The 27,689-nt window shown below is 41.8% G+C and overlaps 1 protein-coding gene across 9 annotated transcripts in view; it reads right to left on the bottom strand.

Annotated features, from left to right (window-relative positions):
* The window catches only part of SEPTIN11 (septin 11), a 141,410-nt gene that overhangs the window by 58,789 nt on the left and 54,932 nt on the right, over positions 1–27,689 (bottom strand). For all 9 annotated transcript variants that reach the window (XR_012219744.1, XM_073542032.1, XM_073541974.1 and 6 more), the window contains exon 2: positions 9,080–9,200. Coding sequence is in view for 7 of the 9 variants with exons in the window: in XM_073541974.1 (XP_073398075.1) it covers positions 9,080–9,200 (121 nt within the window). In the remaining 2 variants the exon portion in view is untranslated. The remainder of the gene's footprint in view (positions 1–9,079; positions 9,201–27,689) is intronic.

Genomic DNA, 27,689 nt, shown 5'->3' with positions numbered 1-27,689 from the left:
CCAGGAGATGTGGAAGGGGCAGTAGGAGGGCAACAACCCACCAGAACTGCCAGAGCCCTGCAAAATGACCTCCAGCAGGCCACAAATGTGCATGCATCTGCACAAACGGTTAGAAACCGACTCCAAGAGGATGGTCTTAGTGCCCGACATCCACAGATGGGGGTTGTGCTCACAGCCCAACACCGTGTGGCCCTCCAAAGAAATACCACCCCACACCATTACTGACCCCACTGCCAAACCAGTCATGCTGAAGGATGTTGCAGGCAGCAGATCGCTCTCCATGGCGTCTCCAGACTCTTTCACGTCTGTCACATGTGCTCAGTGTGAACCTGCTTTCTGTCATGATCCAGGACGGGATTTCGCTTTGACCCGTCCTGGTTAGACTATGGGTTAATTGTGCTGCCTCTCTCTGGCAGCAGGAGGCTATTTAGTGCTCACTGGACCTGGGTCCGCTGTCAGTTATACTCCTGCCCTCGGCTGAGTTAGTTGACCTCTTGTATACGTGTGCCTTGTGCCTGATAACTTGCTTGCTTGTTCGGTTGTGATCTGGTTCTGTCCCTGTTACGAGTTCTGCCTGACCCTCTTGTACTGCACTACCTCTCGTGTATGACTCTCTGCTTGTGACCCGACTTCTCTCTGCTCGTCCCCTTGGTACCATGTCGCCCTCTTGTGTATGACCTTTGGCTTTGTCTGACTACCCGTCTGTTTGTCCCTCCTGTACCTCGTTTGCCCGTACTGTGTGTGACCTCCGTTTTGCCTGACTCTGAGTTGTTGTATGGTGTCCTGTCCTATCTGAATACAGGACGCTAAGCCCCGCCCCCTTTCAGTCACACGACCATAGGTCCCGTGCAGACTATTCAGTTTCAGTGTCCGCAGGTCCCGTGCTTCTTTACCTTCCAGCGCTGACCGGACCCTAACACTATTAGCCTGAAGCACGCATGGTCACCTCTGCTGCCCGTCTCTACAGGTATCTTTTAGCACTGCTTCTGTGCTCAGGACACACGCACTGGCTCTATGAGCAAGTGCAGTGCGGTGTCTCTGACACTTTCATCTGTGAAGAGCACAGGGCGCCAGTGGCGAATTTGCCAATCCTGGTGTTCTGTGGCAAATGCCAAGCGTCCTGCACGGTGTTGGGCTGTGAGCACAACCTCCATCTGTGGACGTCGGGCACTCAGACTATCCTCATGGAGTCAGTTTCTAACCGTTTGTGCAGACACATGCACATTTGTGGCCTGCTGGAGGTCATTTTGCAGGGCTCTGGCAGTGCTCCTCCTGTTCCTCCTTGCACAAAGGCTGAGGTAGCGGTCCTGCTGCTGGGTTGTTGCCCTCCTACCGCCCCCTCCACGTCTCCTGGTGTAATGGCCTGTCTCCTGGTAGCGCCACCAGCCTCTGGACACTGTGCTGACAGACACAGCAAACCTTCTTGCCACAGCTCGCATTGATGTGCCATCCTGGATGAGCTGCAGTACCTGAGCCATTTGTTTGGGTTGTAGAGTCCGTCTCATGCTACCACGAGTGTGAAAGCACAACCAACATTCAAAAGTGACCAAAACATCAGCCAGAAAGCATTGGTACTGAGATGTGGTCTGTGGTCCCCACCTGCAGAACCACTCCTTTATTGAGGGTGTCTTGATAATTGCCAATAATTTCCATCTGTTGTCTATTCCATTTGCACAACAGCATGTGAAATTGACTGGCAATCAGTTTTGCTTCCTAAGTGGACAGTTTGATTTCACAGAAGTTTGATTTACTTGGAGTTATATTCTGTTTAAGTGTTCCCTTTACTTTTTTGAGCAGTGTACAATAAGCAGCCCGGTAAGTGATACATCACTGGAATCACAGTCTCTGCCCCTACATTATGCTGCTCTGAAATTAAATAGCAGAAAACTGCTGACAGAATCTCTTTAATGGTTGGCACAGTATTAAAGACCTGTTTTAGTTAAAATTAAATGTTTTTTCCCCAATTAGTAAAACAAAAATTCCTATCACTGCAAACTATCCCTGTGTACACACGAGCAGCTCAGTTCTAAGAACACAATGTACCACAGCCCTTCAGGAAACCAGAGCAAATGCTCTAATTTACTTGAGGACTGGGGATATAGCCGTAGTGTTCTCTTTAATTTTAGTTACAGCTGTCAAACGCTACCATATGGAATGTGTAATGGTCTCCTAGCCAAGTTAAATACTGTAAACAAATTTGCAATTTGCCGTAAATTAGTGAACAAAGTGTATCCAGAAAGAAACACATTTTATCAGTCCTTGAAAGTTATATAAATACTAGCATTGGCATGCACTGAAAAAATGACTGCGTGTTAATAACTTGGTGTCGACATAGCTCTTTCCAGTTTTAACCCCTTAACGACCGCCGAACGACTTTTAACAGGTACTTATTCCTCAGCACCGCTTTTTAACGCGCTGAGAAATAAATGTATAGCGCCCCCGAGCATTGGAAAATCTCTGGGGTCTTGGCTACCAGGGGTAGCTACGACCCCATAAAACATGATTAGAGTTGGTTTTTACCGTCCCCAATCACGTGATCGCCGTTATTCACCAAATAATGGCTACCCCCCCAAAAAAATAAATAAATAAAGTCCTATTTTCAATTCATTCTCTCTCCTCTGATACCTCCACCATCCCCGGATCATATTCCTGAAAGAAAATGGCAGGCGCATACAAAATGCGACCGCGGAGATCTGCCGGCTGGTAACCAGCTAAAATAGGAGATTTTTCCTATTGGTTCATTTTGATCACTGTGATAGATCCTTTCACAGTGATCAAAATAAAAAAAATAGTAAATCAAACCCCCTTTGTCACCCCCTTAGTTAGATAAAAGTAATAAAATATATATATATATATATATATATATATATATATATATATATATATATATATACAGTGCCTACAAGTAGTATTCAACCCCCTGCAGATTTAGCAGGTTTGATAAGATGCAAATAAGTTAGAGCCTTCAAACTTCACACAGGAGCAGGATTTATTAACAGATGCATAAATCTTACAAACCAAAAAGTTATGTTGCTCAGTTAAATGTTAAAAAATTTTAAACATAAAAGTGTGGGTCAATTATTATTCAACCCCTAGGTTTAATATTTTGTGGAATAACCCTTGTTTGCAATTACAGCTAATAATCGTCTTTTATAAGACCTGATCAGGCCGGCACAGGTCTCTGGAGTTATCTTGGCCCACTCCTCCATGCAGATCTTCTCCAAGTTATCTAGGTTCTTTGGGTGTCTCATGTGGACTTTAATCTTGAGCTCCTTCCACAAGTTTTCAATTGGGTTAAGGTCAGGAGACTGACTAGGCCACTCCAACACCTTGATTTTTTGCCTCTTGAACCAGGCCTTGGTTTTCTTGGCTGTGTGCTTTGGGTCGTTGTCTTGTTGGAAGATGAAATGACGACCCATCTTAAGATCCTTGATGGAGGAGCGGAGGTTCTTGGCCAAAATCTCCAGGTAGGCCGTGCTATCCATCTTCCCATGGATGCGGACCAGACGGCCAGGCCCTTTGGCTGAGAAACAGCCCCACAGCATGATGCTGCCACCACCATGCTTGACTGTAGGGATGGTATTCTTGGGGTCGTATGCAGTGCCATCCAGTCTCCAAACGTCACGTGTGTGGTTGGCACCAAAGATCTCGATCTTGGGCTCATCAGACCAGAGAACCTTGAACCAGTCTGTCTCAGAGTCCTCCAAGTGATCATGAGCAAACTGTAGACGAGCCTTGACATGACGCTTTGAAAGTAAAGGTACCTTACGGACTCGTCTGGAACGGAGACCATTGCGGTGGAGTACGTTACTTATGGTATTGACTGAAACCAATGTCCCCACTGCCATGAGATCTTCCCGGAGCTCCTTCCTTGTTGTCCTTGGGTTAGCCTTGACTCTTCGGACAAGCCTGGCCTCGGCACGGGAGGAAACTTTCAAAGGCTGTCCAGGCCGTGGAAGGCTAACAGTAGTTCCATAAGCCTTCCACTTCCGGATGATGCTCCCAACAGTGGAGACAGGTAGGCCCAACTCCTTGGAAAGGGTTTTGTACCCCTTGCCAGCCTTGTGACCCTCCACGATCTTGTCTCTGATGGCCTTGGAATGCTCCTTTGTCTTTCCCATGTTGACCATGTATGAGTGCTGTTCACAAGTTTGGGGAGCGTCTTAAATAGTCAGAAAAGGCTGGAAAAAGAGATAATTAATCCAAACATGTGAAGCTCATTGTTCTTTGTGCCTGAAATACTTCTTAATACTTTAGGGGAACCAAACAGAGTTCTGGTGGTTTGAGGGGTTGAATAATAAATGACCCTCTGAATAAACTTTTCACAATTTAAAAAAAAATTAAACAAAGAAATAACATTCTTTTTTGCTGCAGTGCATTTCACACTTCCAGGCTGATCTACAGTCCAAATGTCACAATGCCAAGTTAATTCCGAATGTGTAAACCTGTTAAATCTGCAGGGGGTTGAATACTACTTGTAGGCACTGTATATATATATATATATATATATATATATATATATATATATAATTTTTTTTTTTTTTCCCATTCTTTGCATGGTGCCCGCCATTGATTCCAGACAATTTTGCGTTCAAAAAGTCAAACGGTGCTCCCTCCCTACTGACCCCTACCATGCGCCCATACAGTGGTTTTCCCCCGCATACGGGGTATTGGTGTACTCAGGAGAAATTGCATAACAAATTTTAAAGTGTTAATAAACTTCTTGAATGTGGTTTGGAGCACCTTGAGGGGTGCAGTTTTTAGAATGGTGTCAATTTTGGGTATTTTCTGCCATATTCACTCCCCAAAGTCACTTCAAATGTGAGGTGGTCCCTAAAAAAATGGTTTTGTAAATTTTGTTGGAAAAATCAGAAGTCGCTGGTCAACTTTTAACTCTTATAACGTCCTAACAAAAAAAAATTATAATTCCAAAATTGTGCTGATGTAAAGTTGACATGTGGGAAATGTTATTTATTAACTATTTTGTGTGACACCACTCTCTGATTTAAGGACACAAAAATTAAGTTTGAAAACTGCTAAATTTTTGCCAAATTTTCATTTTTTTAATTAATAAAATCATATCGAAGAAATGTTACCAATACCATGAATACAATATGTCACAAAAAACAATCCCTGAGTCAGTGGATTCCGTCAAAGCGTTCCAGAGTTATAACCTCATAAAGTGACAATAGTCAGAACTGTAAAAATTGGCTTGGTCATTAAGGTCGAAAATGGCTCGGTCACTAAGGAGTTATAAGAAAAGAAAGCTATATATCCAGTGGTAGCTCTATCAGATAATCCAATCATTTACCGTATTTTTCGGACTATAAGACGCACCGGACCATAAGACGCACCCCTATTTTCAGAAGGAAAAAAAATAATAATGTGTCAAATGGGGGTCCGTCTTACAGTCCGAATTCAGCTTACCTGGGAAGGGATCCGGCACAGGTGGAGAAGTAGTCACAGGGGTCATTCAGTGGTCCAGGCTCGTGCGGTGGCGGCGGCTCTGTGCTGAGGCAGCTGCACTGGGGCTGGGGCGGGTGGGCTGTGCAGGGGCAGCTGTGCTGTGGCAGGAGCAGCTGTGGCAGGGGCAGCTGTGCTAGGGCAGGGGCAGCTGTGGCAGGGGCTGCTGTGGCAGGGGCAGGCGCAGCTGTGCTGGGGCAGGGGCTGCTGTGCTGGGGCAGGGGCTGCTGTGCTGGGGCAGCTGTGGCAGGGGCAGGTGGGCAGGGGCAGCTGTGGCAGGGACAGGTGAGATCTCAGGGGGCGAGATTCAAATCTCGGCAACGAGATCTCGTCCCCCGAGATCTCGGCACGAGATCTGAAGCTGCGCATGCGCCGTCCTCGGACCGGCGGCCATCCCATGCCGTGATGCGAAGAAACGCCGGCGGAGCCGCCGCCCCTGCACCGGAGCACAGCCCGCTGCCACCACCGCACCGCAGAGCGCCGCCCGCTGCCACCACCGCACCGCAGAGCCTCGCCCGCTGCCACCAGCGCACCAGGTCGCGACCATAAGACGCACCCCCCACTTTCCCCAAAAATTTTGGGGGAAAAAAGTGCGTCTTATGGTCCGAAAAATACGGTATCTATTTCCTGGACATAGGGTGATCAACGTTCAGAAGAGCTGGACATAATGGTTTTCGATCAATAGGTCATCAATGAGCAATCTTTCAATGATGCGCTGTTCTAGTCTCCTTTCTAGTCCTCTAACAAAAAGAATGGTTATAGGTTCCGATACTTATGTAGACTCCCAAATTGGTGCAACATCGAACTAGATTGTGCATTCTCTACTACTCATAGAATTACACCCTATGCCTTCCACCCAGTACAGTCTCATTATACCTCATATACTGCCACATTTACAGTGCCTCCCATTGTATTCTCATACATACCCACCCTGCTAATCCAGTCACATTCTTTTCTCCATCTGACCTTACATATATTATTTCAGCCACCAAACAGTATTACCTTATAGTTCCTCTTTTATTGTATATATCTATTACATTCCTTTCAAGCATAACCACACCGCTACTCCAGCTACTGTTTTATCTCTCAACTTTGCATCAGACTATACACATGTCAGCTCTCTAATCCAATCTCATCATGCTTTATATTCATCCTATCCGCCCGTCTCCACTTCATACACAGACACCCCATCGACCACTTTACACATCCCTCGTTTTATAGCCCATCTAATTCTGTTACCTCTCTCTTATCATCTTCCCCTTATAGTTTCCCTCCCTTAGCAAAGATCAGTCACCTGTTATACGCCTGTGTTGATTTCATTGACCATACTTCCCCCCCCATTGCTCTCACCGTCATGATATTCTCTATCTATAGCCATGCTGGTGATGTGCCTCCATGATGGATAGGTTCATCTCATTGACTGAATGCCTATCCTATGTATCCTGAGCTATACAGTTGTGGCCAAAAGTATTGACACCCATGCATTTTTGTCAGACAATACTCAGTTTCTTCCTGAAAATGATTGCAATCACAAATTCTTTGGTATTATTATCTTCATTTAATTTGCCTTAAACGAAAAAACACAAAAGAGAATGAAGCAAAAAGCAAAACATTGATCATTTCACACAAAACTCCAAAAATTGGCCAGACAAAAGTATTGGCACCCTCAGCCTAATACTTGGTTACACAACCTTTAGCCAAAATAATTGCGACCAACCACTTCTGGTAACCATCAGTGAGTTTCTTACAATGCTCTGCCGGAATTTTAGACCATTCTTCTTTGGCAAACTGCTCCAGGTCCCTGATATTAGAATGGTGCCTTCTCCAAACTGCCATTATTAGATCTCTCCACAGGTGTTCTATGGGATTCAGGTCTGGACTCATTGCTGGCCACCTTAGAAGTCTCCAGTGCTTTCTCTCAAACCATTTTCTAGTGCTTTTTGAAGTGTGTTTTGGGTCATTGTCCTGCTCGAAGACCCATGACCTCTGAGGGAGACCCAGCTTTCTCACACTGGGCCCTACATTATGCTGCAAAATTTGTTGGTAGTCTTCAGACTTCATAATGCCATGCACACGGTCAAGCAGTCCAGTGCCAGAGGCAGCAAAGCAACCCCAAAACATCAGGGAACCTCCACCATGTTTGACTGTAGGGACCGTGTTTTTTTCTTTGAATGCCTCTTTTTCCTCCTGTAAACTCTATGTTGATGCCTTTGCCTAAAAAGCTCTACTTTTGTCTCATCTGACCAGAGAACATTCTTCCAAAACGTTTTAGGCTTTTTCAGGTAAGTTTTGGCAAACTCCAGCCTGGCTTTTTTATGTCTCGGGGTAAGAAGTGGGGTCTTCCTGGGTCTCCTACCATACAGTCCTTTTTCATTCAGACGCCGACTGATAGTACGGGTTGACATTGTTGTACCCTCGGACTACAGGGCAGCTTGAACTTGTTTGGATGTTAGTCGAGGTTCTTTATCCAACATCCACACAATCTTGCTTTAAAATCTCTTGTCAATTTTTCTTTTCCGTCCACATCTAGGGAGGTTAGCCATAGTGCCATGGGCTTTAAACTTCTTGATGACACTGCGCACGGTAGACACAGGAACATTCAGGTCTTTGGAGATGGACTTGTAGCCTTGAGATTGCTCATGCTTCCTCACAATTTGGTTTCTCAAGTCCTCAGACAGTTCTTTGGTCTTCTTTCTTTTCTCCATGCTCAATGTGGTACACACAAGGACACAGGACAGAGATTGAGTCAACTTTAATCTATGTCAACTGGCTGCAAGTGTGATTTAGTTATTGCCAACACCTGTTAGGTGCCACAGGTAAGTCACAGGTGCTGTTAATTACACAAATTAGAGAAGCATCACATGATTTTTCGAACAGTGCCAATACTTTTGTCCACCCTCTTTTTTATGTTTGGTATGGAATTATATCCAATTTGGCTTTAGGACAATTGTTTTTTCATTTAAGACAAATTAAATGAAGATAATAATAACAAAGAATTTGTGTTTGCAATAATTTTCAGGAAGAAACTGAGTATTATCTGACAAAATTGCAGGGGTGTCAATACTTTTGGCCACAACTGTACACCTGATTTACCGTACCTCTTTTTCACTCATTCCCTGATCCTGCCCCATTCATGTGTTCCATGCCCTTTCATCATATCCATAGAATATTACGTTTTATTATAATTCTTTGATCATACTGTTTTTTATTTTACTTTGTACAACAGAAGACCTTAAAAAACCCTCAATATAGGTTGAAATATTGGACTACATCCATCCCTCCTATGCTGGCTCTACATAAATCTAAACACTCTTGAGCAAGAGTTAATGTCTGTTTCCTTTTAGGTTTCTCTTCTATGATATGATAGCACCACAGTCCATTCTTTGTGAACAAAACCTTTAGATCAGAGCTGTCGGCTTTACATGTAGTTTGGATCTACAAGGGTGACATGAGGTGACTATGTCCAATTCTATTTATTTTCACTCAATCCTTGCCCACAATAAGGTTTATATTTAGGACTGACAACCCCTTTGAGGCCTTAGTCACAGTGGTGCCACTCAGTGGAATACCTAGTATGGGGGAAACATCAAAAACATCAAACAAAAAGCTGACTTACCAACACATAGAATATTAAAGCAGAATCCCTGGGATGTGGACTTGTTTACCAGCTGGTCAGGAAGACTGTCAAACCCAACATGTCCAGAGAGGGCCAGATTTCTGAGGTCATCACTGAGCGACTGGAAAATAAAACATAATTTTCTATTTATGTATTCTATCGATAATCTATTTAAACATGATTAAATAAACTTTAATAACCTACAAAAACACACAATAACACCTATATATATATATATATATATATATATATATATATATATATATATATATATATACACATACTGAGTGGATACATTAAACAGCAAAAACTAAAAAATAACAGATAACCACTCTTTGCTAAATTCACAAAAAGACACGAAAATCACATCAGATGCGAGTCCGCACCATGAGGCAGGTACACATCATATATTATAGTAAACGTTTGTAGAGGTAGTATGGAAGATATAAGACAATATGCCACAGACAAAATGAAATATTAAAAGAATGAAAAAAGCATAGTACTCTTACCAATATGAACAGTAATAGTGTGACTATAGATATACCACAAATATATCTGGAACTATCAAGAGATGGAGCCCCCACTTTGACGTGTGTTTCGCCTAAGCCTTCTCAAGGAGTGCGAATATTTATTGTTTATTAAATATTTATTAATGAGTCGTTATCTGTTATTTTTACATGATGGAATAAACATTAAGAGTATGTGCACACGTAAGCGTTTTTTTCACGTTTAAGCGTTTTTTAAAAAAAAAAGCTTAAAAAATGCTTAACAGAAGCATCCCATTCATTTTAATGAATTCTGCACTTTTTGTGCATATTGATGCGTTTTTTTCCCGCGCAAAAAAGAAACGCATCGCGGTAAAAAACGCAGCATGCTCATTAACTTCGCTGAACTAGCCATTTTCTATGAGACTGGGGACGCTCCGGAAAACAGAGAGAGAGAGAGATTTTTTTTTCCACCGCCAGAAAGGATTTCAGGGTTAAATTCCCGGCTGACTTCCTTTCTCCGGACATGCGCACTGTAAAATGCGGATCCTAGAGCAAAAAAAAACGTTGCAGGGTCCGTCCAGGCATGCCGGCGGACGCAAACATTTTGGCGGATCTGCAAAAAAACGGATCCAACGGATGGCCAATCTAATAGGTAGGAGAACCATTGCAATTTTTTTCTTTTATGCAAGAAAATCACTAATGAAACACAGATGGTAACAACCAACACTTTGTCCAAACACTGATAAAAATCGGATCCAAAACATTGATGAAAATTGTCTTTTTACGCCCGAGAAAAATCACTGATGTCTGGATAAGGCCTTAACCGAAGAACTCTGTAGAGCAAATTGCAGCGCGGTGGCTCAGTGGTTCGAGTCCTGGGTTCGAGTCCCACCAAGGACACCATCTGCAAGGCGTTTGTATGTTCTCCCCGTGTTTGCGTGGGTTTCCTCCGGGCACTCCGGTTTCCTCCCACACTCCAAAAAACATACTGATAGGGAATTTAGATTGTGAGCCCCATCAGGGACAGTGATGAAAATATGTGCAAACTGTAAAGCGCTGCGGAATATGTTAGCGCTATATAAAAATAAAGTATTATTATTATTGTCATTCATTTATGTGGTGCAGCAATCAATGAAGGATTAACAAAAATCTTATGGCAAGTACTAATCACTGGATACTAGTGATTGACAAACATGCTCGGATGATGTGTTATCCGAGCACACTCGGGTTTTATCCGAGTATCTTGGGCGTGCTCAAATAATATGTCCCGAGTGCCTGCGGCTGCATGTTTTGTGGCTGTCTATGACAGTTGCTCTGATCCAGTCAACTAACCATCACAAAAATTGCTCAGATTCTTACATTTGCCCATATTTCTACTTTCAACTTTGAGAACCCACCGTTAAATCGTTGCCTACTGTGTCTCAGATATACAGGATCCATTGTTACATGAACATCAATATTACTCAGTTTATATATAGTATGGTTGATTTGTGTAAATTTTTGGAAATTCTATGGGATCTATTCTTTAGAATAATTACTTAATAACACACAGGATTCCAAAGCAATACCAATCAGAAACAATGAAATAATTAATTTACAAGTAGATATAACTACTAGTAGATATGAACAAAACCTCAAGTAAGGACTCAGACCTTACACAAAATAGTCCATGGCATGTACAGTACCCCAAGATGAAGCCAGATATTTACATGTTCACCAATGTACACCTACCTGATCTTCCAGTAAGGCCAGGTTGCGCAAAAGTAGAAGATTACTCAATAACTTTGGTGCAGCCATGGAACTAAGCCTTTGTTCCACTTGGACGTTTGGAAACCTTATCAGTCGTATTAATCAAACTACAATAGATCTCCAACGTCTGGGCTAAATGTACCAAATCACATTTGACAAAACTGTGGATGTGCCCACATTTAGGGTGGTTGGAGACGTTACCATTATCATCATCAAAACCTTGAATTTTTAGGGTGTATCCATAGGATAGTATCTTAGATACATACTTTGGACAAGTTAAATTTATAGGCAACGAGAGATACAGTATCACATTTCTACACCAACCTGATCCATGAGGCTCCCTGACCACTAAGACGTGTCATATTTTTGTTCAGATTTTCTACATTGTAATTCAGATTACAATTTATACATTTCAAACGTCTAAGGCCTGTTTCACACTTACGTTTTTCCTGTGCGTTGGCAGCCGCTAAAATGGCGGATAACGAATCCGTGGGCGATGAAACACCAACGGGAGCCACCGGACCGTTGGTGCGCCAGGATCCACCGATTTCGGAATTTTAAAGGAACCGCGGCTGAAAAGAAAAAAATGACTACCGGCGATGTAGCAGTCAGAGGAGGCGAGATCTCGGGCGATGTGGCGAGAGAGAGAGATTTTTTATCCAGCAGCCAGATTGGATTTACGGTTAAACATGTAGCAAAAGAGGAAAATACGGATCCGGACAACAAAAAAACGTTGCATTGTCCGTTCGGTGATCTCAGCAGACGCCAAAATTTTGGCGGATCCGCAGAAATACGGATGCAACGGACGATCCTCAGTCAAAATCCGCCGATAATGAAAGTCAATGGGAAAAAAAAAGGATCCGCCAGGATAAATGGCGGATCCGTTTTTTTGCAAATCGACGGATTTTGACTGATGGTGACAAACGGATGTGTGAAACAGGCCTAAGGGGGAAAAAAAAACGCTCAGTACTTTTCCATGTACAGTGGATCCAACAACGAAATGGCTCTTTTATGCCAACTTTTTGCTCCAAATATATCAACTTGGGTGATATTTCTGCTATCATATTAGGAATGTTGGTCACCCAGATAATTCCCTTTAATTAAAAGGCACACACTAAAGCTATTACCACTAAAGTTATTACTGGCAAGTCTGATAAACTAAAATTTCCTGGCACAATATTAGATGCATTCATTCAAATGAAAGTACGCCAAGAGAGAAGTATTGCTTACTCTACTTGTGCTCCCGATTTAAGAGGTGACAGCACATTTATTATAAATTACATCTAGCAATCCTATAGATGATGTTCCTCATGAACATGGAAATGAAAATTAAAGAAATAATTTTAACAAAGCTGCTTATTTTCATTGGACTCTATTGAAGATTTGACTCTGGAACATTGCTGCCTATAGCTATATCTAGAAGCCCAACCTATGAAGAAAGTCTACTCTGAGTTTAGAATGTGCAGACGAAGTGATGCAAGTCGGCTTCTCTTCACTACATTTTCCCGATTCGGCTGGGGTGACAGGATAACTTGTCCAGTCCAATTCCTTCTAGCAGAGTCACAGGAGACATGTGATCTCTTCTTGCACATGGTTATACTACCTATCATTTTCTGTAGAATTTTCTTTGGGTCACCTGGCATCGTCTGCACGGCCGCATAGACCGAACAAACTCTGTGCAGATAGTTCAGTAATGTGGATGAGCCTGGAGAGCTCGTAATATCATTAGTCTCACATGTAAGTTTACTAATTTGTTTGATGTATTGATTTACATAAAAGACATAAGGAAAATTCCATGTTGAGGGGAGAAAATTGTTTTTGTTGCAGTGACATCAGTGTAGTGTGTTAGATACTGTACATTAATTTTTTTGCATGTTGTAGATGATCCCTTTGTTTCACAACCTACTCCTGGGTCCAGTTTGGAATCAGACGATGGAACATAATGGCTACTCCTCATTCCTCACTAATCGCACATTCAGCGTCTCCCATTCCCATACTACTTTCTCATCCCGCCCTCTCTGTTGTCTCTCAAGGCTCTGTTCTGGGACCCCTGCTCTTCATCAATACCTTTGGCCTGAGACAACTCAACATCCCATGGCATCCAATACCACCTATACGCTGATGAGTCTCGAATCTACTTCTCCAGCCCAGACATCACCTCTCTGCTGTCCAAAATTCCAGAGTCTCTATCAGTCATATTCTCCTTCTCATTATTATCACACTTTCTAAAATTCCACAGTTTTTGAAACAAACTCATCATCTTTCCTCCATCCCACCCAATTTCCCTTCCAGATCTGTCAATCACATGAACAAACTAACAGTGACAGACTTTTACAGAGGGAGAGGAGAGAGGACCCTACTCATGGGCTTTCAGTCTATTGGTGATCTATCGTAAGTCCAAGTATTCACAGTTTTATGCCTGCCCTAAAAACTAATTTCTTTAGACTGGCCAATCACTCCACGTATCCAATAGTGATGAGTGAACATGCTTGGATAAGGTGTTATCCTAGAATGCTCGGGTGCTCACCAATTGTCTTCGGCGTGTTCGAATAATATGTTCGAGTCCCTGCGGCTGCATGTCTCGCGGCTGTTTGACAGCCACAACGCTTGCAGGGACTGCCTAACAAACAGGTAATCCCCGTAGGACATTCGGTTAGCATAAGAGTATGGTCAGATAACGCCTTATCCGATGACAAGCGCTCATCACTATTGGATACGTGGAGTGATAGGCTATGGATGCTGGGAATTAGATTCCCAGGAGACTGAAAGCCCATGAGAGTAAGGTCCTCTCCATCTGTACCAGTCTGTCACTGTTAGTTTGTTCATTGTAATTCATATATGTATTTTATAAGTACACCCTCTTCACTTGAGCAGCACGGTGGACTCAATGGTGTTAAAATAAAGTAAATAATAATACTCAGATTAGCTGCTCTTCAGAAATGGGGGTCAGAATGAGAAAGGTGCTCCACCCTATTGTAAAATGAGCAGTTTTAAGTACAGTTTGGCATTCTGTATATAGTTTGTGAAATATTGTTACAGGTCTGTCTCCCATACAGCAATAAATTGCCCACCATGATATTACTTATTCAATGTGTTTGTGATATCTCATATTGCAGTATGGATCTGGAAGTGCTGATCTATTGACATGTAGTTGACACTATTTTGATGTGAAGTAGAAAACACCGTGTGCACTACTGTAGTGGTGCAAAGTTAGCTTCCCAAACCATATATGATAAAATGAAAACCTGGCACTCAACTTAATGTTTGATGAGGCAGTTGATTGTAGTACCAGAAAACGTTTCGGTCAATATAAACCTTCATCAGTTACGTGCTAGTATGATTGAAAGTAGCTTGAAGGAGGGCGCTTTTTATGTTATTCACTGATAACGCCAGTAATCAAATGGTCAGAATGCTGCTGTAACGCAGGATAATCTTAATAGTTGAAAATATCAGCACAGCCTGGTCCTCCTGGACGTGGGTAAACACCACTTGTCCTGGTGAGGCAGTTTATTGTAGTACCAGAAAACGTTTCGGTCAATATAGACCTTCATCAGTTACTACAGTGTGAAAAAAAATAAATAAACAAAAATAAATAAAGTATGTACAAAAATCACATAAAATGCAATTCGGTCGTGGATATATACAATATTATACAAGAAATACTACAACAGAGACCAAAAAATATATCTTGGGTGCTCAGATTGAAGGAGAAAAGGATAAGACATACTGTGCTAGTATGTTTGAAAGTAGCTTGAAGGAGGGCGCTTTTTATGTTATTCACTGATAACGCCTAAAAAGAAGTGATTGGCCCTGTTAAAGTGTATACATAAGGTCATTTAGTTGGTGTTACGGAATGGTACATACCAGTAATCAAATGGTCAGAATGCTGCTGTAATGCAGGATAATCTGTAAGGTAAAAGTCAAGTAGGATGTCATAAGACAGCGGTAAAGTATGCTGTATATCAAAGTTGTGAGTGTCGCTATAAATGGCGGGGTAGTTACCTTAATAGTTGGAAATATCAGCGCAGCCTGGTCCTCCTGGACGTGGGTAAACACCACTTGTCAGTGGAGACAGAGGCGAGCTGAGCTTAAGTGGAGGAAGGGCGGGTCTATGGCCTTGACGGACAGGAGGGTAGGGCCAATGGGAGAGAGCTGGGTGGTGACGTCAGCTGAACTAAGATGGCTGGCTGCGCGCTCAGAAGCAAAATAGGATGCATTGCAGTGTAATAAAGGGTTATAGAGTCAGGATGCACTGTTTTTCTGTTTGAAATTCATAGTTGTATAGGGGGGAGACTATGAGGAATGTGTATACATCAGAATGTATTAATTATGTGACACTGTTTTTATCCATATGATGGGTGATTATGTATCACTTTGTGGGGAAAGAAAATATATGTACATGAATACATGAGACATTATTACACGTGGTGTTTACCCACGTCCAGGAAGACCAGGCTGCGCTGATATTTTCAACTATTAAGATTATCCTGCGTTATAGCAGCATTCTGACCATTTGACTACTGGCGTTATCAGTGAATAACATAAAAAGCGCCCTCCTTCAAGCTACTATCAAACATATTAGCACGTAACTGATGAAGGTCTATACTGAGCAAAACGTTTTCTGGTACTACAATAAACTGCCTCCCCAAGCATTAAGTTAAGTGCCAGGTTTTCATATTATCATATTTTGATGTGAAGACATTTCTGCAACAGAATGACTGCATGTAAATATATGCTTTTACATCAAATTAGCACTTTATCAATTGTAAAATGTCTAGGAATGTCTGAGTCTATAATATATTTTCTGGCGCTCATGTACATCATGCTTCTCGCACCAGATATTGCAATAAAGGAAATGTTCGAGTCTGTCATGGTTTTTGTTCACATTATCCTTTTATAAACACAGATACAGGAAACACTTGACCATTATTCAAGTGAAAGCCACATTTAATGCCAAAATGTGTTTTACAACATCATACTACTGTATGTGCTAAATACGTACTGGTTGACTCTTAGGGTGTGTGCAGACGCTGCGGAATCCGCTGCGGATTAATCCGCACGGATTTTGCAAAAACCGCAGATAAACCGCAGGTCAAAAGACCTGCGGATTATCTGCGGTTTTGCCTGCGGTTTGGTCCTGCGGATTCACCATCTCCACAATGGTGGAGATAGGAACCCGCTGCGGATTCCGCAGAAAGAATTGACATGTCACTTCTTTCTGCGGTTTCAAAACCGCAGCAAATCCGCGCGGATTTTTCCGCAACGTCTACACAGCGTTTTTTTTTTTTTTTTACCATTCATTTGAATGGTACTGTACACCGCAGCTAAAACTGCTGCGGAATCGCAGCGGAATCCGCAGCGTGTGCACATACCCTTAGATCTCATGCAGACAACGGTAAAAATCGCACATCACTCACTCCCATGTTATTCTATGTGGCCGTGCATATATGCTCGATTTTTTTTCCTCGGTCAGAGCCATTACAGGGAAAGAAAAATTGCAATTTGGCCCACTTTGATCCAATATTCAAATCGCATTCGGCCATGCAAGTCAATGAGTGTATGGGAAACATCTGAGTGCAGCCTGTCTATCTATGATGCCTATATGCAGTTTGACAGGCAGGAGAACAGAAGCAGGCACTAAGTCCTGCCCTACATCCTGTAATCCGTCCTGGTGTCTCTGCTGCTACAGATTAAACTTGACAATGGACACCATGTTAATCTCCATTTACACTGAAAGATAATCATGAACAAACATTGTTAAAAACACTCATTTCATGATTATCTTTCAGTGTAAAAAGGCTGCCTATAGCCCAATGAAGGAGCGAGTTGCTCGTTCGTCAGGTAAAATGATCATTTTCAGGGGTGCATCGTTTTGCGTAAATAGGATTTGCACTGCCCAGAACCATGGCAGCCTATGCCATGATCTATTACACATCTCTCACGCATACTTTACTGCCCGACGATCCATGTAAACAGACCCTTAAGACACATGCACACATTCAGTATTGGTGAATTTTTTACCCCAGTATTTGTAAGCTAAAACCAGGAGTGGAACGGTCAGAGGAAAAGCATAATAGAAACATTTGCACCACTTTTGCATTTTTCACCCACTCCTGGTTTTGGCTTACTGGGGTAAAAAACTCAGCAAATACTGGATGTGTGCATGTGGCCTTACACTGGTGCTTGGTACTCTAGAGCCATTTTTCCAGCTGAAAATGTCAATTGTGGTAGATAATAATCATCTTTATTTTTATATAGTGCTAACATATTCTATTCCATAGCGCTTTACAGTTTGCACACATTATCATTGCTGTCCCCGATGGGGCTCACAATCTAAATTCCCTATCACTATGTCTTTGGAGTGTGGGAGGAAACCGAAGTGCCCAGAGGAAACCCACGCAAACATGGGGAGAACATTCAAACTCCTTGCAGATGTTGTCCTTGGTGGGATTTGAACCCAGGACTCCAGTGCTGCAAGGCTGCAGTGCTAACCACTGAGCCACTGTGATACCCATGATAAAGCATTTTGCAATTGTGCAAGGCATTGCATTAGCAATTAGATGAGCCTAAAGGCCCCGTCACACTAAGCGACTTACCAGCGATCCCGACACCGATATCAAGGTGTCAGGATCGCTAGTAAGTCGCTATGTGATCGCTGGTGAGCTGTCACACAGACAGCTTCACCAGCGATCAGCACAGCGATGCCGAGCGCCCGGCATCGCTGGCCATCCCTGTAAAAAATAGAATTAAAATAAAAAATATAGTTATTCTCACCTTCCGACGTCCCGTTCAGCCATCCTGCCTCTCTCCACACTCCGGTCCCAGTGATCCTTTGCGAGAATGACCGCGAGATGTCACGGTCTCGAGGGATAACAAAGTCTCGCAGTCATCCGTGCAAAGGATCACTGGGACCGGAGCGTGGAGAGAGGCAGGATGGCTGAACGGGACGTCGGAAGGTGAGAATAACTATATTTTTTATTTTTTTTTATTATTTTTTACACCTGATCGCTGGTCTCCCGCCTGTCACACACAGCGATGCGTGCTGGCCAGCGGGAGACCAGCGACCAAAGAAATGTCCAGAGGTTTCTTCCAGCGATCAGCGATACCGGCAGTGGGGGGCGCTCGCTGATCGCTGTCACACACAGCGATCTCGCTGGTGAGATCACTGTTACGTCACAAAAGTTGTGACTCAGCAGCGATCTCGCTACCGAGATCGCTTAGTGAGACGGGGCCTTTAGGTTATGAAAACGAGCTTTGTTCAAGAAAACCATTTGTCTTTGCTCTAGGGAGAGTTCACACATCACATGTATTAGGCCTGTATATTCAATCATTTTGATGCCTATAAGGCCAAGCACTACTGTAGTTTGTTGTGCACTAAAGACTGTCAAAACGTGTGCACAAAAAATCAATAACTGTCCACGAGTGGTCCAACTGTACGCCAGCTTGTTGGAAGCATCACTAACGGCTAATAATCTCAACTTGTGGCCCACGATAATGTTAGCTTTTGCTCCAGAATTGCATGGCTTGAATATCTTACTCCTTAACTAAACTACAATTACTGCCAATCTGCGTCATGAGATTGATAGATTTGGAAAATGTAAAATACAGGTCATTCTACACAGCATTATTTCCAGTGTGGGATTAATAAAAAAAACACCTTCTGCTATTTTATCTAAGTGTACCAATATCTCGTTTCTGGAGGGCAGTGTAAATATGGAATTATTCAGCTAGTGCAGTGGCAGGCACAATGTTTTTTTGCTGACCAGCACATTACACTAGCTATCCCTCCTCTAGCTTCTGCATACTTTAAAGAAAATGTCTGGTATGTCAAGAACTGAGCAGAAACCACAAGTGCACAGCAGAGGAGCAGAAGCGTTCATAAAGTGTGCGTAAGATCAATCCTAGCGGCCCGGATTCAGAACAGGCTAGAAATCCTCAGAGCAGCAGAGAACATTGTGATAGCTGGATTGTGTCATGTACGAACTTACCAAGTATGACAGTGATAAGCACAAGAAATAAGTACAGATATGTAGCAGGTCAGAAGAGGTTTCTTGTCTCTGGAGAAGATACATCACCATTACCATAGGTTATAGCACACTAAAAGCTGCAGCTGCTCTCAAGAAACAAAATAACCTTTATTCTGCTTTCTACATCAACATCAGTTCTAATTATATCTGAAGATTGGGGGGTCCCCTGAATCCCTCTTTGCAGTAAGAGTAGTATCCAGTCACAGGAGGAGATGCAGGAGAGGCCTATTGATCATAATTCTATTATTCTATACTACATTGTACTATCATTGTATAGGAGCTACATAAATATCTCAGTGGGATCAGTGCCTGAGATAAGTGAGGGGGCTAAAGGCCAAATCACTACCAATGACCAATGATTGCTACTTCCAATAGGTGGCACTAGAGTTCAAGTCCTCTTAGATCTGAAGAGGCGATTTGCATATTTATTTTCCCAGGGGTTTAAGTCTCCTCATACTGGCTTGCCAGAACTGGCATGTCATTCTCCACAAGGAGATGTGCCGTCATTCACTGACGGAGCCTCGGACGCGGGCTGTAGCGTCTGAGGCTCCGTCACCGCTAGTGGTGATGAATCATCAGCACTAGCGGGTATAGCATAACGCGATCACGTTATGCTATACCGTTAACGCAGCCCGTCAATGCTATGCGCTGAACGGGCTGCATAACGCAATCTGAACCTAGCCTAACTCTGTATTGTGCAGTTCCTTTGTTTTTCCCCTGGAAAAGTATGAAAACTTTTAAATGGACTATTACTAATAACCTTGTCAATGGGTTGAGTCCCTACATACTTATCAACCCTGTGGACAGTATCAGACTATGGATAGGAACAACTACTACTGACAAAAGGATTGGTAACACGCAATCATTGTTTTTTAAAGGAGTTGACAACTACTTTATCAATGTGCCCAATGTACTTAAAAAAAACTAAAACAAACAAAAATACCCACCTACTGAACTGGTGCTGCTCCTCTGTTCTGCTGCCACCATCACCACCCGGCTCCTAACTTCCATTTCAAGGCATGTCACGCGGTGGTTGCCTCCAATGAGCGCCATCTTTTTTCCCACTTAAACAGAAAGTCAAGGCTGCAATCGATCAGTGGCTGGTGACAGCTATCACTTAACATGCTCCGTCGAAGTAGGAAGTCAGGTGTGATGACAACAGAAGTGGGAGCGAAACCTGTCAGGTAGGCGATTGCGTTATATATGGGAGCCCATTGATCAAGCTTTTAAAGTAGTAGACAATCCCTTTAATAGGAAATACAAACGTGAAATCTGATAGTTTTTCAGCCTTCAATGACACATCCATTTTTCTCATACATGTGCGGTTGTTTTTTTTCTTTTTTAAAGACCGCACACTGACCCATTAAATTTAATAAAATCATCCAGGCATCCGTTTATTCATATATGTGTCTGCTGCATGAAACGAAGTGCATGTCCTATTCACATCTGTTTTAGCGGATCAGACTCAAGAATAGTTTTCCCATGTTTTCATCCATTTACCGTATATATCTTTTCCATTATGAAGTGTCAATGAAAAAGAAAGTTCACACAGTTTAACTATTTAACTAGAAACAGATGAGAAAAGAACAGATTTAAAATATCAAAATCGGAGAAAAATGATCTGTTTTTATTTTTATTGACTGTGAAAACGAATGTGTGAATGTACAGTAGTGGCCAAAAGTATTGAGAGGGACACAAAGTTTGGTTTTCACAAAGTTTGCTGCTCTAGTGTTTTTTACTTTGGTGCATAAAATACTCAAAGTTTTAAAATACTCACACATAATCAATGGGATTTCTGAAACCTCATGCACACACTTTTTTTTTTTTTGCCGTGTATATTTTGATCCCTGCTGCATTTTTCCCAAGACACAGCATGTCAATTCTTTCAACGATTTTGCAGTGCTTTTAACCCATTCAAGTGGGTGAACAAACAAAAAACACAAAAAGGAAGTAGTTAGACAGCCTTATAGATTGGACCGAAATCTGCCCACAAAGCATGGACTGGCCAGCGGCTTTCCCGAACTGAGCATAATACCTACATAGAAATACATGACGCTGTCAGGTCGGCTCCATGCATTGAGTGCGCTTTCGGACCGATATATTTAACAGTCAAACTGTGATAAAGTGGGGCGTGGCCTGAGCTGGTGATGGTGTAACACGCACGGCTCAGGATCTCTGAGGAGGCATCTCCAAAAACGACAAATAAAGCAAAAGAAAATCGCTCTCTTTGATAACCCACGGAAGGATTGCTTTCTCGTTACTCAGAGGTACATTCTGATACCCCTTGTCTGAGCTTTGGACATTAAAAAAGACATTTTTGAAATCTGAGGCCTTTTCCCGCCATTTTACTGCAAGGTGACACCATTTTGAACCGTGAGTGAAAAAATCCTTTCCCTGCTCCCTCCATTACCCAGCGGCTGTCCTTGTCCTCAGAAAAAGTATCTCCACGCTTGTCTACCACATTTTAAAGATTTTCATTGTCTTTTGGAGATTTTTTTTTACAAAAATCCTGTCATAGATCAGCTGATTGGCGGAAGGATACAAAATAGTCCCTACCCTGTGCCTAATCTGACCAGGATTTCTCTCGCTGCATAATTAAAAGACATTGACTTTTTTTTTGGAATCTCCTCTTGTCTGTTTTAGACCCTTTGGAAGTCCCAGGGTGTCCTGATTTAGCTATATTCCCCTGCTTTGTGCAAGGCTGTGGGAGCTATAATGGCTTCGGAGGGATCTCTTTCATCTCAGCGTCCTATCTCAAGTACGCCATTTTCCTGTCATAACAGGTCTGTGAGGCGGAAGGACACAAAATAGTCCGTGATTTGTGCCTATTTCTATGTTACCTCCGCTCCCCACCGTTCCTGTGCGGCTCCACTGGGGTGATCTGCCTTTCTTCAGAGGTGCCGTGTATCAGCTTCCGGCTCCCCTGTTGCATATTTTATGAGCTGGGACTGACGTCACTGAGCCCTGTGTGAAGACTAGCCGCCTGTTACGGCTGCATTTAAAGTCACAGGGAGCGCGTCTATATCGGCGCGCAGTTAATAAAGGATTTTACTGTATGCATCATACAATATTAAAAGTGCCATCTGATTCTGTGGTGTATCTCATTCCTCACGGTCCCTTTTATAAAAAGGGCATAGGAAGACACAAGAATTTTCTATATTTTTAACATTTATTCAGTATAAACATCACCAATAAAATCAATTCTCTCTAATATAATCCCTGCAAGGCAGGATTCAAAAAAGGGCACAAGATGAGTCACAAGGCTACTCCAGTGTCCAAATCAACGAAAGTGTCTAATACGACTCCTCAAAAAGCACAAAAATTTCAGGATTCTTACAATCCTCACTTTAAAGATCAAGTGGATATCGTTAACCCATTCAAGGCCAGATCTCCTCATAAAGAGGTCATGGAGACATCTCTCTCATCAAAAAGGAAAAATCCTGGTAAAACTTCTGAAAAATTCACATCGCCAGCCGACACTTCAAGTCCTGAGTCTGGAGATAATTCACCAAACTTTTCGCCAGAAAGGTCAAAATTTAAGATGGATAACACCAATCCTTCTCCTTCCCAAAATCTGGATGTTATATCCATACACTCTTACATGGATACTCTCGCCCAGAAAATCACGTCCAGTATGTGTCAATCATTTGAAAACTAAAATAAAATTTTGCAGTCCACGTTGGATAAATTTAGCAGCAGGTTCGACGACCACGAAAAACGGCTAACTGTAGTGGAAGAACACACTGATGATTTATCAAAAGACACCCATGACCTCAAATCTGAATTTCACAGATTTAAAATTAAAGTTGCGGATATAGAAGACAGGAACAGACGAAACAACTTGAAAATAAGAGGAATACAAGAATATATCTCACCGGATAAACTAGAAGACTTCGTCAAGACAATTTTCAAAAAATTACTACCGGCACTTACAGACCAGGATCTCATCATAGATAGGATCCACAGACTTCCCAAACCACGGAATATCGAAAAAGATCTACCTAGAGATATCATCTTAAGGGTCCACTTCTTCAAGATCAAGGAAAAAAATTCAAAAATCGGTTCAAGATCTAGGAGGTTTTCCAGAACCCTATTCTCACCTTCAGCTATTCACAGATCTTTCAAAGGAAACGACTGAAGGAAGAATGTCTTAAGCCAGTCACCTCCACCTTGAGGGAAAATAATATCCCCTATAAATGGGACTTTCCACTTAAACTTTTGGTATTCTACAAAGGAAAGACGACCGTCCTATTCTCGCCTAAGGAAGGAAGAGATTTCCTGTCCTACTGCAGGATACCCGATCGCCATAGAAACTCTAACTCTCAAGACCCCAGGCCCTCTTCAGAGACGGGATGATCCAACGGAAAGACCCTGCCTACATATTTTCTCTCCTGGTTAAAAGGCCTCTCTACACTTTTTGATTGTTTGTTCAGTGTATTACTCTGCTTATTATTCTTCTTTCCACAGGTTTTCTTACTTCTCTACTTCTTTATGTACTCCTATATCACATGAGATTATTTTCCTTCTAGGAACAGTGCAGTTATGATTGACAGCTAAGGGATGCCTCTAATGGGATCCTTACACAAACTTTCCCCATTAAGGAATTAGAGCCTACCGGCCAGGCTCTTTCTGAAGGACAATTTTGTTCTTACTGTTTTGTGTTTTTCTGTTTTAAACAGGTCTTCAGTTTTAGGTTGTTTTTTTTTTTTGTTAACTAAGTTCTTCAAAGGTAGGTGCCCTCTGGTTTCCTTATTTCATCTACCCCACTTCATACGGTCCTTGCCACTCTTGTAACATGAAAATAAAAGTTGTGTCTTATAATGTCAGGGGGCTAAATAGCTCTTGGAAGAGATTTTCCATTGGTAAAGAAATTAACGGGTTACATCCGGAGGTTGTATGCCTCCAAGAAACTAAGTTCAAAAAAGACAACCACCCTTCTATAAATCTCAAAATTTTCCCATTTGTATATGAGTCTTGCGGCTCGCGAAAGAAAGCTGGGGTTTTAACCCTGATTGGTAATTCAATTTCCTTTGAATTTCTCTCTGAAGTCAAGGACGTAAACGGTCACTATCATATTCTCCTATGCAAATTGAACGGCCACACCTTCACAATAGTTAATACTTATGCTCCCACCATCAGACAACTTAGCTTCTTAAATAAGCTAATGAAAAAAATCGACACCTTACGCTCAGGAACTCTACATTTATTAGGTGACTTTAATATGGTGCCAGATAATACACTAGATTCCACCTCCCTCAGCAGACAAAGATCGCAATCCTTGAACAGCTGGATTTATAATCACAAGCTATTCGACTCATTGCACTGTTTGAACACCACATCTAGAGAATTTACTCATTTTTCTGGTGGCCATCAGTCAGCCTCTACAATAGACTTGATACTCACAGATGTCTTCTCCTTGCCAAGGTTCTCCTCCGTCTCCATACTTAATAAATCTATTTCAGATCATTCTCCTGTAACTGCAGAATTGACAATAGGGCCTCCAACTCACCCCCAATTCATGTGGAAATTCAACTCCTCTTTGCTTCATAACCCCTCCACCAAATCTGAAATCAGCTCAGCCTTACAGAATTATTTTAGTGAAAACGACTCAGTCCTCCTAAATCCATTTTCCTGTTGGAACGCTCACAAGGCGGTATTGAGGGGAGTTTTGATCCAAATTTCCTCCAGACAAAAAAAAAGTTAACAGAGATAAAATCCTTACCCTACAACAGTCAATTAAATCTAAAGAAGTGGAACTTTGTCGATCCTCTGTTTCCTCTAGCAAACAAGCTGTATTATCAGAACTTACCGATCTTAGAATGCAATTAAGGAAACTCATATTCAATTTTTACGACTCAGCTATTAGATCGGCAAAATGCAAGCATTACTTATCTATAAATCGCCCTTCAAAATACATGTCAAACAGAATTAAGAATATACGGAAACAGTATAGAATTGACACTATAACTTCCTCTAATGGTACATCTCTGGTCCACCCTAAAGACATTGTAAGCTTTTGCCGATTATTACAAAAATCTGTATAATATTAATCAGGATAACCCTAATTTGCAGCCAACTACCTCAGAGATTGGATCATTCCTTTCCAGCATGAACCTTCCAAAACTCAACTCTGAAGACTTATCTTTTTTGTCTTCTCCCTTCACTGAACAAGAAGTCCTGGAAACTATAAAAAAAAACTTAAAACATTTAAATCACCCGGACCAGATGGGTTTAGTAATGATTATTTCAAGTCTTTTAGTAATTTATTGGCCCCTCACCTTGTAAAAGTATTTAATTCAGCTATCCAATCAGGTCAATTTCCCAAAGAGATGCTGGAAGCGACCATTGTCGTGATCCCTAAACCAAATTCTGACACTAGCCAAGTTTTTAATTATAGACCTATATCCCTCATCAACACAGACGTAAAAATGTACGCAAAAATCTTGGCTAATAGGCTAAATCAATTTCTCCCGACACTAATTTCCAACGTTTAGATAGGCCAATCCATAGATGGTACGAGAAGGCTCATTAACATAATTAAGCTTATTTCCTCGAAAAACCTCAAAGCCACTGTTATCTCTCTTGATGCTGAGAAAGTGTTTGACCGTCTTAATTGGTCTTATCTCGAAGCGACTCTCAAAAAATTTGGAATGAATTCTCGACTCACGGGAGGTATTATGGCTTTGGACTGCGGCCCTGGGGCGAGGGTATATTCCAACAATCATCTTTCCCCTACGTTTAATATAGCTAATGGGACTAGACAGGGCTGCCCCTTGTCACCATTGCTTTTCGCACTGGCCATTGAACCTCTGGCCCAATTAATCAGGAATAGTACAAAGATCTCAGGAATTAAAACCTTGCATAAAGATTTTAAAATAGTGTTATATGCAGATGATATAATTCTTACCCTTACCGATCCAAGCAACTCTTATCACTGGCTTACAAACTCTAATCCAAACTTTTTCCAAGGTCTCTTATTTTAAAATAAACGACTCTAAATCCAAAATATTTGGCTTTAACCTGGGAATAGACCAAGGAAAAATTGAGGGCCTCTCGCCTTGGGGTTGGGCTACTGATGGGCTGACATACCTAGGCCTAAAATTTGTCAAAAATATAAACTCTTATAAAATTAAACTTAGAGATTCTTACCAAAAAGCTTTTTAATGAATTTCGTACATCTAGAGATGATGGACTCTCTTGGTGGGGAAGAATCATGATGGTTAAATCATACATCTTCCCAAAAATCCTATATCTACTTCGCTCTCTTCCTTTAAAAGTTCCCACTTCTTCTCTTACAAATCTCCAAGCCTCATTGAATTCCTTTATATGGAGTAACAAAAGACCCAGAATAGCAAAAAACATTCTCTACAATCATAAATCTTATGGTGGAGCTGGTTCCCCAAATATCACGGCTTATTACACTGCAAATTTAGTCAAACAAAGCGCATTCTGGTGGCCACATGATAAGACACCAGCTTGGCATGAACTAGAATTGTCTTTTAACAATTATAAACCTCTTCACCTACTAATTCTGAACCAACTCTTTCATAAAAAATTAATTGAAAACTCTCATCCAATTTTTCAAGCTATTTCTGAAGCTTGGAAAAAAAATTCTGTTTCAAAAAGATGCTAATAAAGAAGTCACATTAAAAAATTTGACCTTATCAGTTATTTTTCAAGCATCCAATGAGACTATTGACCCTGTTTGGTCTGTACTTGGTCTCAAAAGACTCAAAGATTTATACGATGGTGCTCTTTGTACACCTTATAACAAACTCAAGAATAGATTTCAATCTACTACTCCTACTTTCTTACAATATGTCATCCTTAAAGACAAACTCCATGAGTTCCTTGCTATTTCACCAAGAATTTCTGAACCAGCAGTTAATCTTATTTGTAATATAGACCATAATATTTTCTGGAGTTTTGAGTATACTTACAAGTGGTGTAATAATAGCTTTGTAGTGGTCAAGACTCAAAATATTATCAAATGGGAAAACGAATTACATACAATAATTGACCCTCCTGACTTTGAACAGGCATGCTCCCTCTCGTACGCCTCTACCATTTCCTTATCACTACAAGAGACCCACTTCAAACTTTTAACGAGATGGTATTATACCCCTGTAAGACTGAATCAACCCTGACAATTCTCCGCTCTGTTGGAGGGGTTGTGGAAGGCCAGGAAATATTTTGCATATATTTTGGCAATGTCCCAAAATTGTTCCCTTTTGGAGAAAGGTTTCAAATCTTATCGATTTTATCTTAGGAACGCGACTTATTTTGTCAAGTCTGGCCCTTCTTTCTCTAGACGCTGACAAAACTGACCCTACTAACAGGCTGTTG

This window comes from Dendrobates tinctorius, unplaced genomic scaffold (genome assembly GCF_039654945.1).
Source record: "Dendrobates tinctorius isolate UK_male_01 unplaced genomic scaffold, ASM3965494v1 ptg000011l, whole genome shotgun sequence".
Taxonomy (NCBI): domain Eukaryota; kingdom Metazoa; phylum Chordata; class Amphibia; order Anura; family Dendrobatidae; genus Dendrobates; species Dendrobates tinctorius.
Note: the sequence above shows the minus strand (reverse complement) of the source record. Positions and strands in the feature narration are given on the sequence as shown.